The following is a 17,196-nucleotide window of genomic DNA, read 5'->3' on the forward strand; positions in this document are numbered from 1 at the left end:
AGATGTCCTTCCAAAAGGACAGCAGAAACACAGGGCAGTGGCTAGAGCCAGGATGGTCGTGGAAGCAATTCGCAGACAAGCACAACCATCATATATGTCCATTCCAGCATGGGGGAAAATGGTGGGGTGGGGCGAAGGGGAAACACTTAAACCCCTGTGGAAGAGAAGAATGGGAGGCAGAGCACAAACAGGGGGACGGGCGTGTGCTGGGACAGGGACACTGCCTTCAACGCAACAAGGAGCAGTGGGCCGGTAAGGTTCTCGGCTTCTCCGTGAAGTACTAGAGACATCCCGAGCTGAGAGCAAGGATGTGAGTATGGCTGTACACACAGGAAGTCAGGAGCTCTAGAAGAGGGTGTCGAAGTCATCTTGGAGACTCAGAAAACAAACGACTAGGAAATGGCCCCCGTCTTGCAGGGCAGATGCCCATCCAGAGTCTGGGGTCATGACCAGCTGTACAACCAGTCGCTGCCACTCTGAGGTTCCATCCAGCCACGTGTGGCTGGGCTGCGGTGGCCAGATGTGCCTCAGGTCACTGAGGGTCACAAGCTACTGAGTCAGACAAACATGGCAGAAGGAGAGAGGACCAACACTGCTGGCGGGGGTGTGTGTGTGTGTGTGGGGGGTGCATCTGCAAGGGGACAATTTCAACGAAGAGCCCTGCATGTAGGCTGGGGAGGGAGGACACAGTTGGTCATGGCTCTGGAGCCCTCAGTGGTGTGTGAGCTGTTGTCACAGGGTGAGAGGAAGCTGAGCTTGGAGGTGGTGCATTTGGTGGAATGATGAGGCCTAAGGCATGACGCAGAAGAGGGTGACCGAGGAGGGCAGAGTAGCACCCGGGAGTGTTACAGCAGCCGGGGTATGGGGGGGGAGGTCATCCACATGTACGCCAACATTCCCAAGAAGCAATTACAGGAGCTTTGTGAACCTGCGAACTGGGAGCTAACAGCATGAGCCCAGGAGGAAAGCAAGCCCCAGTGGTGAGTGGTCCAGCCGCCTCCGAGCAGCCGCAGGGAGGGAAGGAGGAAAAAGGCAAGTCATGTGAGCTCAGCCCCCACCTGAGAAGGCTGCAGGGAAGGCTGTGTGAATTCAGGGACATTTCAGACCAGGAAGGGGGGCGGTGCTCAGAGAAGAGGCGGAAAGTTGCTGCTACAGCCATACTGGTGCCCAGAGGATACTGGGTGAGGGCTGGGGCAGGCAGGGATGGGGTGGGGGGCGGGGAGAGGCTCTACTAGGGATCTACTAGCCAACGTCCCTTTCTGCTCTGTATCTTGCAGCCTGGCTCCTCTCCATTTACGGAGGCCTACGGGCACGTCCACACTGCAGAAGCCCAGCTGCCCAGCTACTTGAGACCTTCCTACCACAGGGTATGCTGGTGGACCAAGCTCTCCAGGAAAGATTGGGCCATTCAGAGAAAGCAGAAGAAAACTGGAACAAAGAATGATGACAGCTGGTTAAGACAGGAGATGAGGACTAAGTCTGAGGAAAAGGTGAGGGAAGGGCCAATGAAGAGGAAAACTTAGACCGCTGCGTGACATGGTGGAGGTGGTCAATTTCTTACTTTTTATTTATTTATTTTTAAGAGATTTATCTAGTTTATTTATTTGAGAGAGAGAGAGCGCGTGCACGCATGTGCACGAGCGGGAGGAGGGGCAGAGACAAAGGGAGAAGCGGACTCCCTGCTGACTCCCGGTGGAGCAAGGAGCCCGGCGTGGGGCTCAATCCCAGGACTCCTGAGCCAAAGGCAGACACCCAACCAACTGAGCCACCCAGGTGCCCCAAAGTCAGTTTTTTAAATTAAAAAATCAAAACATTCAAGGTTATGAAAGAAAATAACGGGTCTTAAGGCATCCCTAAAAAGAACATCTACAGCTGCTGTGACCTGTAGGGTTGCACTTCCTGTTTTATTGCGCTGTGCCAGTTGGCCGCCACGTGGACACATGGCACAGCCCCGATCAGAATCAGTAGGGTTCCAGCCAGGCTGGATCGGACTTGCTCTCAGGCTGCATGGACTCCTCTCCTCGGGAAATGCAAAGTAGTTCTCAAATTCCAACGCCACAGGAGTCTGGTCCAGGGGATTCATAGTTTTCATTTGCTATTTGAAGAGCTGCAGTCAGCTCTAAATTATTCTCTGAATAGCCTAACTTATGCCATGACATACATGGGTGGGCACAGTCTGCCTGTATCAGATAGGCCATTCATTACAACCATCTGACTCTATCCTTTTCCACTGGGTTAAATTCTGATAGAGACCAAAATTCCGAAAAAGATCATTTTGGTCCATATCAGAATTTAGTTGTCAAAAATGAGAGCAAGACACTTTAGAGTCTTCTCTTTTTAATTTTTTTTTATTTTTAAAAATTTTAAAATATATTTTTTAATTATTATTTGACACAGAGAGAGAGATCACAAGCAGGCAGAGAGGCAGGCCAGTGGTTGGGGTGGGAGGGAGCAGGCTCCCTGCTGAGCAGAGAGCTCGATGTGGGGCTCCATCCCAGGACCCTGAGATCATGACCTAAGCTGAAGGCAGAGGCCCAACCCACTGAGCCACCTGGTGCCCCTGAAGATTCTTCTCTTAGTGAGGAACATGAGAAAGAAGTATGATTGTTCCCTCATTTTAAGAAAACCATTGCCACACCCCCAGGTTCACCAATCATTTATTTAGAAGAGCCAAGACGTGGAAACACCTAAGTGTCCCTCAATGGATAAATGGATACAGAAAATATGATCTACAATGGAATATTATTAAGCCACAAAAAATAAGGAAATCCTGCCATTTGTGACAACACAGTTGAACCTGGAGGACATTACATTAAGTGAAATAAGCCAGACAGAGAAAGACAGATACCGCAGGATCTAACTTGTATGTACAATCTAAAACAACCTGAACTCATAGAAACAGAACAGACTGGTGGTTGCCAGAGTTGGTGGGTGGAGGAAATGGGTGAAGCAGCTCCAAAAGCACAAACTTCCAGCTAGAAGATAATAAGTCCTGGGGATGTAATGTATAGCATGGTGACTACAGTTAATTTTGTATTGTATATTTGAAAGTTACTAAGAGAGTAGGTCTTGGAAGTTCTCATTACAAGAAGAAAAATTTGTAGCTATGTGGGGTGATGGATATTAACTAGCCTTACTGTGATCATTTTGCAATATACACATGTATCCAATCATTATGTTGTAGGCCTAAAAGGGATACAATGTTATATGGTAATTATAGTGGTTGCCTGTTCAGTTCCCCACAGTCACTAAGCCAAAAAAGGAATGAGTAAGTTCTCTTCATTTGCAAATGGCACAAGAATGTGGTTAGGTAGAGAATGACTCTTATCAAATTTATATTAAAATGAAGTAAATAAAAAAATTAATCCGATGGAACATTATTAAAAGCCTGGAAAGATCACTCTCTGGCCTGTGATTTAGATGAAAGAAACTGATCTCGGCACAAATACGTTTGACGTGACTTAAGTGTTATTCCCAATTCTAACCCACTAATTCTAAACCACATATTAAGGGAGATCCCTTAAGCCTCTATACTAGTGTCTCTGCAAGAGAAGTTAGAAGGTGTGAGGTCACATTTACACAATCACTGCATCTCAGGTGAGTTAAGAAAATGAGAGACGAGAGAGAAAAAGACCACACTTGAAAGCCTATGAACCTTCTCTCTCTTTTTTTTTTTAAGGGGGGGGTGGGTTTTGTTTTATTGTGTTAAAAAGCACATACCACTAAATTCACCATATTAACCATTTTTAAATGCACAGTATAGTAGCTTTAAGTACATTTTTGTGCAACACATCTCTAGATCCTTCTGGTTGTACAAGACTGAAACTCGACCCCCTCAAATACTTTTGAACCTTTGCTCATGAGGCTCAGGTGGGGTCCTGGGCTCTAAACCCACGAGGTGAAAATCTCGACTTTGGAGAAGACAGAGATACAATATGGGCAGAGTAGTGGAGTCCCTTCTTTTCTCCCACACACTTAAAGGCTGGCGCTAAAGAAACAAGATCGCAGCCAGCAGATCGTTCAACCAAAAATTCAAGTGTGTTTGTGTACTCACATCGACAACACACGTGTCCAGTTCTGGGTAAATTCATTGCCATCACCATCTGACAAGAAGCTGTCTTTCGTAAGCTCTTACAAGTTGGCCCAAAAGTTACTGTCACTTCTCTTTCTTTCAATATTCAACATACCTTGGAATCCTGACACTATCTGGACAACATCTTCATACACCATTAGAGTGGCGGATCGTTCTGGAAGCAGGCCCAGGCTCAATGAAGAAAATACTGCAGAAACAAAAACAGACATGAGGGAATTCTGAAATTTAAATCAAAACACCCTAATCTAATATTGGGGGTACACTGCATTCTTTGTATTGTCTGATTTCAAATAAAAAATACTGATTTTTAGTATTGCGATGTAATAAGATATATATTATTTGGCGTCTGTCCCTGGTTCCTGACAAAGAGTTCCTAATTCCCTTATAATTTTCCGGGTGGTAGGAGGATCTTTTGTTCTAACGAGGCAACCTTGGTTGGGCGTGGGGGGGGGGCTTCTGGATGGAGGCTGGTCACCGGAAAGCTGTAATTGGAAGCGTATAACTTTCAGCCCTTCCACCTCCAGGGATGTGAGAGGGGCTAGAGATTAAATTCAGAATCAATCATGCCTACATGACGAAACCTCCATGAAAATCCCAGAAGTACAGGATTTGGGGAGTTTCCAGGTTGGTGAATGTGCCAGAAGGGTGGGACACCTCAACTCCACAAGGACAGAAGCTGCCGTGTTCAAGACCCTTCCAGACCTCATCTGTGCATCTCCTCCTCTGACTGTTCATCTGTATCCTTTCTGATATCCCTTAGAATAAGTTGGCAAATGTAAATAAATGTGTCCCTGAGTTCTGTGAGCCAGCATAGCAAATTACTGAACCTGAGAAGGGGTCACAGGCACCCCTGATTTGGAGCCAGTTGCCAGGAGAACAGGCGACATGCTGGGAGTTGCGTGTGAGTAGGGGGCAGTTTCGTGGTACTGAGCCTTTCCCCTGGGGTTCTGCACTAACTCTGGGTACTGTAAGAATTGAACTGAACTGTAGGACACCCAGTTGGTGTCCAGAGAGTCGGAGAATTGTTTGGATTGAGAAAAAGTCCCATTCATTTGGTGTTAGGAGTGTTGTGAATGGAGGGAAAGGAAACGTTTTTCGTTTAAGTCTGCTTAGGGTGACTTTCGAGAGGCTACGAGAGTGTTACAGTCTCTCATAGAACAACTGCTTACGCTACAACAGTTGACTAATTTTTATTTGCTACAAGTTTTTAGCAAAGTATCTGAGTCTCTTTACATTAGGAATATGCTACACATTATATGAATGTAAAATATATAAAGTGAGATATTAATGTTAAAAAGAGACTTAAAAAATATGTGCTCAGGTTAACAAATGACACGTGATACAAGAACATGCCCCTTTATTCTGGAAACTAATAAGATGATAGCACTTGTGCTCTTTTTTAAAAATTCTGGCTTAAGTACCTAGACGTTTAGCTAAAAAATTCACAAAGCCTACGTGTCTTCTGGGTAGAACATGAAGCCAGGAGAAAACAAATAAACGTATTGTGCAAAAACAATACTCATTAAGGTCAATGAACTCTTAGTAACGTATCAGACATGATTCTAAGTGCTTTAAATTTGGTAATTTACTTAAATCTGGAAACAGCTCTAGGGCGGCACCTGGGCAGCTCAGTCGGCTAAGCCTCCAGCTCTTGGTCTGGGCTCAGGTCATGATCTCAGGGTTGCGCAATCAAGCTCCCTACTGTGCTCGATGCTAAGCAGGGAGTCTGCTTGAGATTCTTCCTCTCCCTCTCTCTGCCGCCCCCCCCCACACTCTCTCAAATAAACAACTCTTTTAAAAAACCCCAACTCTGTGAAATCAGTATTATTAACTTGTCCATTTGACAGGTAAGGAAACAGGCTTATAGGTAAGGAATTAACTTGTCCAGGATCCCACGGCTGGTAAATACTGGAGCTAGGACTTAACTCTGGAGTCTATTCTCAAATGCTATGCTACATTGACTCAATTTCAAAAACTCACTGGGCTTTTTCCAGTCCAAGTTTAAAGATGAGAAAAGCAAGGTCTAGAGAGGTAAAGTGACTTCCTGGGAAAATAGAAGGGACCAGAAACATCAAGTGGTGAGAGTATCTATCTGTTAATTAGCACTACTAGCTCTTAATAGTGCCAGGAGGAGACCAGTGAGCTGACCTTGAACATGACCTCTCTTTTCATATCCCCTCTACAGTCTTATTGAGCTGCTTATATACACAGCCCAGTGCCCGATGCGTGGAACAGATCAACGCTGGAGGCAATCTGGGCCTGTGAGGTTCTACTTCCGAAGGGGTCTGAGGCATACAGCAAGTGGAAGGTGGTCACTGCAGGAACAACCCACGAATGCACCTCCGTGCTGTGAAAATAATCTGGTGGTTTCTCAAAAAAAACCACATAGAGTTACCTCCTGAGCCAGCAATTCCATTTCTAGGTAGAGACCCAAGAGAACTGAGAATGTATGTTCACACGGTAACTTATAAGTCTGTGTTCATGGCAGCACGATTCGTAATAGCCGAAAAGTGAAACAACCCAATAGCTACCAACCAATGAGCAGAGAAACAAAATGAGGTCGGTCCATACAAGGGAACATCGTTCATCCATAAAAAGGAAAAAAATACAGATTCTACACCACAGATACACCATGAAAATGCTACTTGAAGTGAAAGATGCCAAGACACAGAAGGCTCCGTATTGTAGCATTCCATTCACCTGCGATGTTCAGACTAGGTCAACCACCGAGACAGAGAGGAGACTGGTGGCTGCCAGGGCCTGGGGGCCATGGCGGGTACAGAAAATATTCTGGGATTGGTCAATGGTGATGGCTGTATACTCTTGTGAACTGCACACTTCAAAATGGTGAATTTAATGGTATATGAATTATACCATATATAATGGTATATGAATTGTATTTTTAAATACAAAAATAAAGAATAAAAAAGAAAAGAATTCATCTTAGGAGTTCAAAATTGGGAGAAAAGTCCACTTCGGGTTGGGGGAGGGTGGATCAGGGGATGCCTGTGAGCTAGGACTAAAGCAGGGAGACCCGACCTTGGATAAATCCTTCATAACCACTTCAAAGGAACACTTAACCTCCTTTCACAATGACCCCTTCTCCCAAAGGCACTGGGTCCCTAATGCCCTGGAAGAAAGGATCATTGTTCAGATGCTGCCTTCAGGATTGCCCTGTCCCATGGGAGAGCTCACACACATCCTAAGTGGCACTTCCTGGGCCCCGAAAAGCTCCGTGCCGACTGCTGTGGGGGCTCTGAGCTCTCACATCTCCTGTGATGGGTCTCTCGAGATGTGTGTGACCACAGCAGGGGCTTCTGTTAATACTTCTAACTGAAACCCTTGGTACTTCCATACATAAGGCATCCACTCTAGCAAACATTCTCAAGCCTGATTTCCTGGAGAGAAAAATGACCTCTCGTGATGAGTGGGCTGAGGCAGCAGAGGCACCACCGGGGCTGGGAGGGAAGGAAGGGACTGAATGCCTCCGGGGGTTGGGGGGGGCAGAGAGACCCTCGGACCCCACCACAGGGGAGATGCTGACGTTTGGACGTTCTTGTCCTTCCAGGTAGACGTTTGTTTTTTTGGTAACTAGAGAAAAAGGAAGGTCTAACTCTCCTTGCGAGAGTCAGAAGACTTCACAGAGCAGCACACAGCCAGGCTGGGCACGGAAGACCTAAGACAAACTCTCCAAGAGAACATCAGGCAAAGAGTTAGCAGTGTGGACAAACACAGGGCAGGTCAGATTCGTCAAGAGAATAACAAATTGCCCAGCTACATAGACTACGAGGTACGTAAGGAAGAAGTGGCTGGGGGGGGAGGGTCTAAACTTTATCCCGGGGACACCGAAGGCCTTTTAGGCAGACATGTAACATAGTATGTATATATTATAGACATATAATATGTATATTTAATGTGTGTGTGTGTATATATATATGTATACATAAATATATACATATATATTTATTTTCTTCTTTTTTTTTAAAGACATGAATGCTCACTGAATAGAGAAGGTGGTTAGAAGGGGCAGATGGACCAGGTTGGAGGTTGCTGCAACAGGCTTGGTAGAGTCATAACTACGGAGAAGGGAGTAATTAAGAGGTGGACTTACAGTCTTGTGTTGACGGACTGCATTTTCTAGAACTAAATCTGTTTTAGCTGTTCACCAAGGGTAAGGGCTACTCTCCTTATGCTGGGCTTCCCCCCCTCCAATCTAGACCTCCTTCCTTGCAAGGGCAAAACCAACACGCTGCCCAGGATGGACTGTCAAGAATGAAAACAGAAATCCATCCCCAAATCTCTGAAGAATGCACAGGCCAAAGAAACCGTGTGTGCAAGTGTAGTGAAGAAAGAATTTTGTAGTTTCGAATTTTTACCACGTTTTGGGAGAGGCTCCCAACTTTTCTTTATTCCTTGCCCAGGTGTCTGCAGTACCAACACTATTACCTTGACCTCCAAAAGCAAGCACGGAAACAAGCTTACTCTGCCTTTCACAATAGGCAAGTAGAAGGTTTGGTCACCTTTTCTGTCAGATTCTAGTTAAGAGTATCTTTATTATATTAACGAGGCAAGCAGAGAAACATAACCAAAGACCTCGGTGGACCCTTGAAAATTAATCAGTCTAATTAATTTAGTTTTAGAAATGAGAAATGTGGTCTTGGAGAGCCGGGAGGGGCCCCCGTGTGGGGGATGGCGGCAGGCGGGCAGGGTGAGAACCCAGGGGTCTTCACACCTAGCCCCAAGCCCTTCCAATGAAACCATATCATTTCCATTTTTTGGACTCATTTAAGAAAACGGGTATTATGGAAATGGTTGCTTTTCTTCAAATAATCACGTTAACGAAGTAGAAACAAATGTAATTCCAGTACACTGAACCCCCATTATTCGTGGTTTCAGCGTTTGGGAATGCGGCTCCCTGCTAACGTGCATCTGTGACCCCACAGTCAATCCTCATGATGCTTTATACGTGCAAAGAGCAGAGCAGTCAACAATCTGAGGCTCAGGGCCATGCGCTTCCAGTGGAGGTCAAACAAGGGGAAGCTCTGCCTTTCCCTTTCGGCTCACATACTGTAAGCATCCTCTGGCGATCTATTTCGTGCCAAGTTTTTCACATTTCTGTGCTTGCTTTGGTGATTTCACTGTTTAAAATGGCCCCCAGGCCCAGGGCCGCCATCTCTAACTGCAGGACGGCTGGGAGGTGCTTCTGGGAAAAATATATGTCAGATAAGCTTTGTTCAAGGAGTTATGAAGCTGTGGGCCATGAGTCCCATGTCCATGAACCAGCAGTATGCAGTAAATCATGTGTCTTTTTTTTTTTTTTAAAGCTTTTAAAATTTATTTATTGGAGAAAGAGCACAAACAGGAGTTGGAGCAGAGGGAGAGGGAGAAGCAGAACACCCACCGAGCAGGGAGCCCAATTCAGGCTCAATCCCAGATCTCCCAGGACCCCAACCGAGATCATGATCTGAACTGAAGGCAGACACTTAAACAACTGAGCCACCCAGGTGCCCCTAAATCATGTGTCTTTAAACACCCCCAAACACACATAAACCAAGGTGATGTATTGTTTGGCTGATGAAAATGTTATGACAGGAAGCCCGTAGGACCCTAACCTGCATCTCCCCTAAAATCCATGGCTCAGTACTGACTACCCCCGGGGTCCATGGTGACCTTATAGAACACACTGATACTGTGTGTAGCAGCTCCCCCAGCAAAGGTGGAGTCGAGGTGTCCGGCTACCATTTGAAATTCCCTGGGTTGTTTCCAGTGATTTTTCAGTGTGAAAAATGGAGGCGGTCCAATATTTTCTTCATATATAACCTAATAAAGATCATTTTCCTGTTTTGTGGGCCTTCTCAGAGTTCTGTCCCAGGTATGCCCCCCATGCTTTGGTGGATTCATGGTTTTGAATTCAACAATGCCAATGAGTTCATGGTTCTTATCTCAACAAAGCTAATGACCCCCAAACCACGTTTCTACCTCCAAACCCCTTGAACCCTCAAATCATTTCAAACTACAAGGCTAAACACATCTGTGTCCCAGAGGCAGCTCAAAACCAGCGTCCTCTCCACTAAACTCATCATCAGTGATGACCCCCAACACTCATTCCTGACCCACCATCTCCCCCACCTCCACTAGCACCTGCATTCACCTCTGTCTAAGCTTCAAGCCTGGGGAGAGGATGCACAGGGAAGTGGGGAAGAAGAAAGGGGCTTCTTTTAACCCACTCCATCAACTGAGTCAACCTGAGGGAACCATGGAATGGTGGGTCTCCTAATCCCATTGTCCATTTGTTCCAGCCGCTCTATCACCAGCTAGAAACCCAAGATTCAACTTAACATTTCTTCTGTTTTGTCCTTGCCCTTTACTCTCTCTCACTTGTTCCCGGAGGCATACTGCATTTTGTCTGCCAAATAATTTGTCAGGTTTATCCCCTTTTCTCTAAGATTTTTCTGGAAGATCTCCTCAGTTGTACCTATATCAAATCCACTTTCTGTAGCTCACAAAGCAGGGTCCCCAACATCAGTAAATGCTTTCATTTGTGAGTGGAGTGTGGGGGGGTGGGGGGGAGGGGTTACTTGTTAAATTGCAGACTTCAGGTTCAATGTCCCCGGACCAAATGGATGAGTCCTGGCATCTGTATTTTTTTTTTTTTACAAGCACCTTTTTTTGGGGGGTGGGTAAAATTTATTTGAGAGACAGAATGCAACCACGAGGGGTGGGGAATACAGGGCATAGGAACAGAGTGAGAAACTTTAGCAGACTTCCACAGTTAGCACAAAGTCTGATGTGGGGCTCAATCCCAGGATCCTGAGATCAAGACCTGAGCTGAAACCAAGAGTCAGATGCGGAAAGGACTGCGACTACGCTACCCAGGTGCCCCTTACAAGCACCTTCTAATGCTAATGTCTATTCATCCTCCAGATGCCGCTCCCCTCCCACCCGCCCCAGGAAGCCTCTATTCCCTCACCTAGGCTGAACTTGCCTCCTCTAGCATCCCCTACACATATGCATGCGTGAACAGACCCATTAGGCAGGAATGGCTTTGGAGCTAACCACACAACTCCCTGGAGACAAGCTCTGTGTCTCTTGGTCTCTATTCTCAGTGGCCAGGGCAGTGCCTAGCCCGTAACAGGTACTTAATAAATGTAAACTGAACTAAAGAGAATTTTCGTGAATGAGGGTAGACGCCGGGTCTTTACAGGCAGAGACAGCCACACTTGGCTTCCATGTGTCCCCCGAGGCGGCGGGGGCTCTGACGGGCTGTGTTCAGCGGCACGGTGGCAGAGATGAACACCGACGTTGGTATTTTGCCAGCCACTGTGCTATTTATTGAGCCCCTACTGTGTTTTAGGTGCTTTAAGGTTGTTCATGTACGTTCCCTGCTTTTTAGTCAGAACAAATCCGCCAGGTGATATTAGCTCCATCCTACAGGGATCTGCAAGGAAGGCTCGAGGCGCTCAAGCAGAGACTGGGTGCCAGAACCAGGTCAGCCGGTTTCCAAACTCCACCCTGCCAGCATCTCCCTCCAGCCCTCAGCCCCTCCTTGTCCCTCATCCTGGTGCCAACAGACAATGTGGTCCAGGTGCTAGTGGCAGCCTGAGGTGAGGGGACAGAAGGGGGTGGGGCATGTCAACTCCCCGCCTACCCCATCCCAGGCTAAATCTGTGTCAGGCACCATCTTGTCCCTGTGGGAGACGAGCGCTGTGAGGTGGTGAGTGGTAACTTCACACTGTGATTCATAATAAGAAACATGTATCTGGTCTTGGTCCTGTTTCTGGACCAGAGCTCCTAAACCCATGGAATTTCCTAAGTGATAAGAGCCATAAAGGTGGCTTGTGTTATTTATAACATGTCCCTTTCAAGGCAGCTTTAGCTGATGAGGAGACTTCTGGAAAGCCTCTAGATAACCTAAGGGTGGGGGCTGGTCGGCCAGAGAACCAACCAAGTTGGAAATTCCAGCCCCACTCCCTTGACCGTGGGGAGGGCAGAAGGGCTGGAGATGCCATCAGTCACCAATGCCCAATGAGTTCACCAGTCCCGATTATCATGAAGCCTCGGCAGAAACCCAACAGGGTGAGGTTAGAGAGCTTTTAGGTAGGTGTACACACGGAGATGCTGGGAGGGTGGTTTGCCCAGGAAAGGCACGGAGACGCTGCGCCCCTTCCTACAGCCCTTGCCCGTGTGATCTCCTCCATTCTGGCTGTCCCTTTATTTTTTTATTTTTCAAGATTTTATTCATTTATTTGACAGACAGAGATTGCATCTAGGCAGAGAGGCAGGCAGAGAGAGAGAAGAGGAAGCAGAGAGCCTGATGCGGGTCCCGATCCCAGGACCGAGATCATGTCCTGAGCCGAAGGCAGAGGCTTAACCCACGGAGTCACCCAGGTGCCCCTGGCTGTCCCTTTAATAGCCTTTGTAATAAACCAGTGATCTACTCAGTAAACTGGGTTCAAAACAAAAAACAGAAAAACCCCACAGGCCCAGAATGGTGTCACTTAGGCCAAACTACCAAACTGGAACTTAATACCTCACCTAGCCTGACTGTGTTTTCAACCTCCCCCAGAAATTCAGTCAACTGTCTCAGTCAGGAATTTTTTTGATTGGCATCAGGGAGGTACCTGGTTACATGGGCCCTCCCTCTCCGTTCCCCCTCAAAAGAAGATGAGGTCAGACCCACCTAGAAAGATCCCCTGCCCTTCCCCACTAAGGAAATATGACCTTGCCTGAAAGGTCTTTTCTTTTGTTAATAACTCCTCACCTTCTTCCTATAAAAACCTTCCCTTTTGTGCAACTCCTTAAAGCTCCCCTCTACTGGAGAGATGGGTGCTGCCTGATTCATGAATCACTTAAATAAAGCCAAACAGACTTTCAAATTTACTTGGCTGACTTTGGTGTTTTTTTTTTTTTTTATTTTATTTTATTTTATTTTTTTTCCCCTAATTTATTTATTTTCAGAAAAACAGTATTCATTATTTTTTCACCACACCCAGTGCTCCATGCAAGCTGTGCCCTCTATACTACCCACCACCTGGTACCCCAACCTCCCACCCCCCCGCCACTTCAAACCCCTCAGACTGTTTTTCAGAGTCCATAGTCGACTTTGGTTTTTTACCAACTGTTTCCCTGAGTTCTGTGAGCCACTCTGGCCAATGAGTTGAACCCGAGGAGGGGTTTGGGGAACCTCTGATTTACAGCTGGTGGGTCAGAAGCCCAGGGGACAACGTGGACATGTGACAGGCGTCTGACGCAGGGGTGGGGGGTGGGGTCTCATGGACAGCCCTTCACCTGTGGGATCCAATGCTGTCTCCAGACAGACAGTATCAGAACCGAGTTAAATTGTAGGACCCACAGCAGGTGATGGAGCATTTGAGAACTGCTTGCTGTATGGAAAATACCCCACATGCTGGGTGTCAGAAGCACCAGAAGTGAGGAAGAGTACGGCAGAAACACATAGGAGTGGGTTTTCCCTTAGCAGGTGAGAAGGGGGAGGAGAAAAACTATGTCCCCATCACCCCTGGCCTCTTTGGCCAGTGTTCTCTCAGGCCCCACGAGGCAGAACAATGGAGGTCTGCTCCGGAGCCCTACCCTAATGCCATCCTGCTAGTTAGAATCAACAAGGTACAAAAGAGGACGCTGGGGAAATGGGCAGAAACTCTGCTGATTTTGATTCTGTTGTGTGTGTAAACTGAGGGAGAGCCCCTGCCTGCTTCATACTTTTTTTTTTTTCCAGGTCAGGAAGTTTTATTGCTGACATGCAGGAAGAGTCCCCATGTAGTACAAAAATATGTCTTTATACAAACTTTTTTGTGACTTTTTCTGTTTTGTTTCTTTACAACAGGACCTCTCAGTGTATGACACCCAGTGAGGCAGGCCCAACCTCCTCTCATCTGCTTTGCCACGAACATAATCAGACTCAGGGGCTGACCTTGGAGGGCCCAGCCTGTCTGATGAGGCTCTGCAGACCCCCGAGGGTATTGCTTTGAAAAGGAGGAGAAAGCCCACCCGTGGCAAGCAAGCCCAGAGGGTCCTGGCAGGCTGCTGGACAGGTACGCAGCCGAGACCCTCACGGGAGGGAGGACAGTCACATGGGCTGGGAGCCCTAGGCCAGACTGCATTTCTACTCCCTTGGGAGACTTCTTTTTGAAATAAATATAGAAAAGAGGACATACAGAACCCCACCTTTCCTTCCCATAAGAAGCCCCCAAAGGTAGGAGCACCTGGGGGGCTCAGTCGGTTAAGCATCTGCCTTCCGCTCAGGTCATGATTCTGGGGTCCTGGGATCAAGCTCCGCATGGGGTTCCCTGCTCAGCAGGGAATCTGCTTCCCCCTCTCCCTCTGTCCCCCCAACTTGTGTGCATGAATGTGCGCGCGCTCTCTCTCTGACAAATAAATACAATCTTAAAAGAAAAAAAAAAGGGACGCCTGGGTGGCGCAGTTGGTTGGACGACTGCCTTCGGCTCAGGGCGTGATCCTGGAGTCGCGGGATCGAGTCCCACATCGGGCTCCCAGCTCCATGGGGAGTCTGCTTCGCTCTCTGACCTTCTCCTCGCTCATGCTCTGTCTCACTGTCTCTCTCTCTCAAATAAAATTAAAAAAAAAAAAAAAAAAAAAAAAAAAAAAAGAAAGAAAAAAAAAAGCCCCCACAAGTAAAGCAGAGGCTAAACCCCTATTTTCCTGATCATCTGCCTTCCACCTTAAAAACTGCTTCTGTGTCTGATTCCAGCACTAGGGGGGACCATGAGCTCTGCTTTAGGGAGAGGTTCCAACGGCCTTACCGGGTATCCGGATGGGCTTCCAGGGCGCAGAGTTTGGCACATAGGCGTGCTTCGTGGCGGTGACGATCAGCTGACTGCCAAGCTTATACTGGAACTTAACGAAGGCCGCGCCATCTGTCCCCGATGTGCCGGAGGCGATGGACACCTGGTTGGTGAAAATCTCGATGAGCGCATCTGGGATGGGCTGGTGGGTGCTGGCGTCACTGATGTGGACCTTCAGGGTCACCTCTGGAGGGAGGAGAAAGCAACAAAGAAGAACCACTATTACCCAGCCCACCTCGACCACAATTCTGCTGTAGCTGCCCGGACCGGGGCAGGGGGTGTGTGCGAAGCAAACCTAGAGCCACATGCAGAATGGGAATCGCTGGAACCAGAGAACATTTTCTTGTTAGGGATTCTTTTTTACTTTACATGATTCCCCCCCACCAACCCACCCACCCTGCCCGTCACAAACGGCCTTCCTCTTTGCTCCTCTGTGCTCACTCCAACAAATAACAGAGAGAATTCTATCCCTTTAAGACACTGTGTGCAAACACAGTATTCTTTTATCCTTTCCAGCGCTGCTGGCACACAGGGTCCAAACAGGGAGTGGGGAGGGGGGCTACCGACGGACCCCCTGCAGGCTGTCAGAGTTGCACCCAGAGTCTTTAACAGTCCTGCCGAGTGTGGACGAGAGCTGCCCAGGATCGCTGTGCTGGCCATCAGGAGGACTAGACCGGAAAGCGGTCCAAAATGTCTTTAAAAAGGAGGACCTGAAGAGTGGGAAGAGAGTAGCTTACAGAAAGGGGAAAAAAAAAGATTTGAAAAGATAAATGAAGTCGAGGCAGTAATACTGGCAAACCCAGCTCATGAATGCAGGATATAGGTCCAAATTCATGTTAAAAATCTCAAAAGGAATGAGTAATTTTCATTTGTTCACGCAAGGGATGTTTACTGAGCTGCTCCTCTGTGCCTAGAACTGTAATCACGTGAACCACAGTGGTGAAGACAAGTGAGGAGACACGCACGTGCTGTGCTGGGACAGGTCTGGTGTAGGCACGAAGGGGGCACTGAAGGAACGGCATGCGCAAAGGCTCAGAGGCAAGGGAACAGCCATGCTTCTTGGAGAAACACAGGTTCTGACGGATGACAGACAGCCTGAGGGCCATGAGCCCCGTGTGGGAAAGGCTGCAGAGGCGAGCAGGGGCCAGACCACTCAGGGCTTTAGAAAGAACCTAAAAGGATCATTCTGGATCCCAAGAGCAATGGGAAGTCACAAAGAATTTAAACAAGGGGGTGGCAATTAAATTTGTTATAGAAACCTCTGGCCGAGGGGGAAGGATGGACTGGGGAAGAGGCAAGACTGGACGCCGAGCGTCCACTAAGAGGCCTCCCAGTAACCCAGGAAGGGATGAAGTGGACCAGACTCCAGCATCACGGCAGCTGCCAGCTAAAAGACACCAGCCAGGCGCTCCAGAACGGAAGTGTTTGAAGGGAGTGGCTGGTACCCAGTGATATACATAAGTCCACCAGGACACTCCTGGACACTCCTTGCCATACACTTTGAGCTGCTTCAGATCGGAAGCCCTACTGATGCTTTGGGATAGACAGATGGGGGCAAGGACAAGCAAAGACCCTGCAGGTGACCAGGGAAGCTCCTGTCTACAGAACCACGGGGGTCTGGCTCAGGGGAGGGCCGGACATCACATGGAGGGGGAAGGAGGCAGGTGCCGCAGAGCTGATCCTGTGGGCATGAACCCCAGAGCCCTCCTACTGCAGTTCCCACTAGGTCTGAATCTGAGCCTCACCCAGTTCTAGCCAAGGAGCCCAGGGCAAGGTACTTGTCCTCACCAGGTCTGTTTACTCCTCTATAAAGTGGAGGTGACAACAACACATAGTTCCACACGCAGGTAGAAACACTGAGTGCGGTGCCTCACAGAGCAAGCATAAACACAGCGGTCACCATTAAGCTCTCAGTCCTGGCATCCGGGGGTTCTGGACGGGACACAGAGAAGGGCGCTGGAGGGGAGAAAGGCATAAAACAAAGTGCAGGGACGAGGCATCCGTCTTCGGGGAATAACAACATTACATCCAAAGCCCTTCCTCTGCTGGGGCAACCACAGTGAGAAGAACACCTTTTGGTTTAAGGACTGTCGCCTTGGTTAACCAGCCAACTGCCTAAAGTAACCTTCTGAATCCTGCACATCTCAGCCAACCACCCATTTTTTTTCCCCACTGAGCGACCTGATCTATTTCTTGACCAGACAAACCATGAAGAACAGCTAAAGAACCCTAGGCCTACGTATTAGAGATTTGCACCAAACAAATCTCTCAAAACCTCATAGA

General features: G+C 47.8%; 1 protein-coding gene across 1 annotated transcript in view; it reads right to left on the reverse strand.

The window, feature by feature from the left end:
• The window catches only part of FAM171A1 (family with sequence similarity 171 member A1), a 127,796-nt gene that overhangs the window by 44,589 nt on the left and 66,011 nt on the right, over positions 1-17,196 (reverse strand). The window contains exons 2-3 of the mRNA XM_044226629.1: positions 14,872-15,099; positions 4,188-4,280 (exon numbers count right to left, since the gene is read on the reverse strand). Of these exons, the coding sequence (XP_044082564.1) occupies positions 4,188-4,280; positions 14,872-15,099 (321 nt within the window). The remainder of the gene's footprint in view (positions 1-4,187; positions 4,281-14,871; positions 15,100-17,196) is intronic.

The sequence above is a fragment of the Neovison vison genome, chromosome 12, assembly GCF_020171115.1.
Source record: "Neovison vison isolate M4711 chromosome 12, ASM_NN_V1, whole genome shotgun sequence".
NCBI classification, from domain to species: domain Eukaryota; kingdom Metazoa; phylum Chordata; class Mammalia; order Carnivora; family Mustelidae; genus Neogale; species Neogale vison.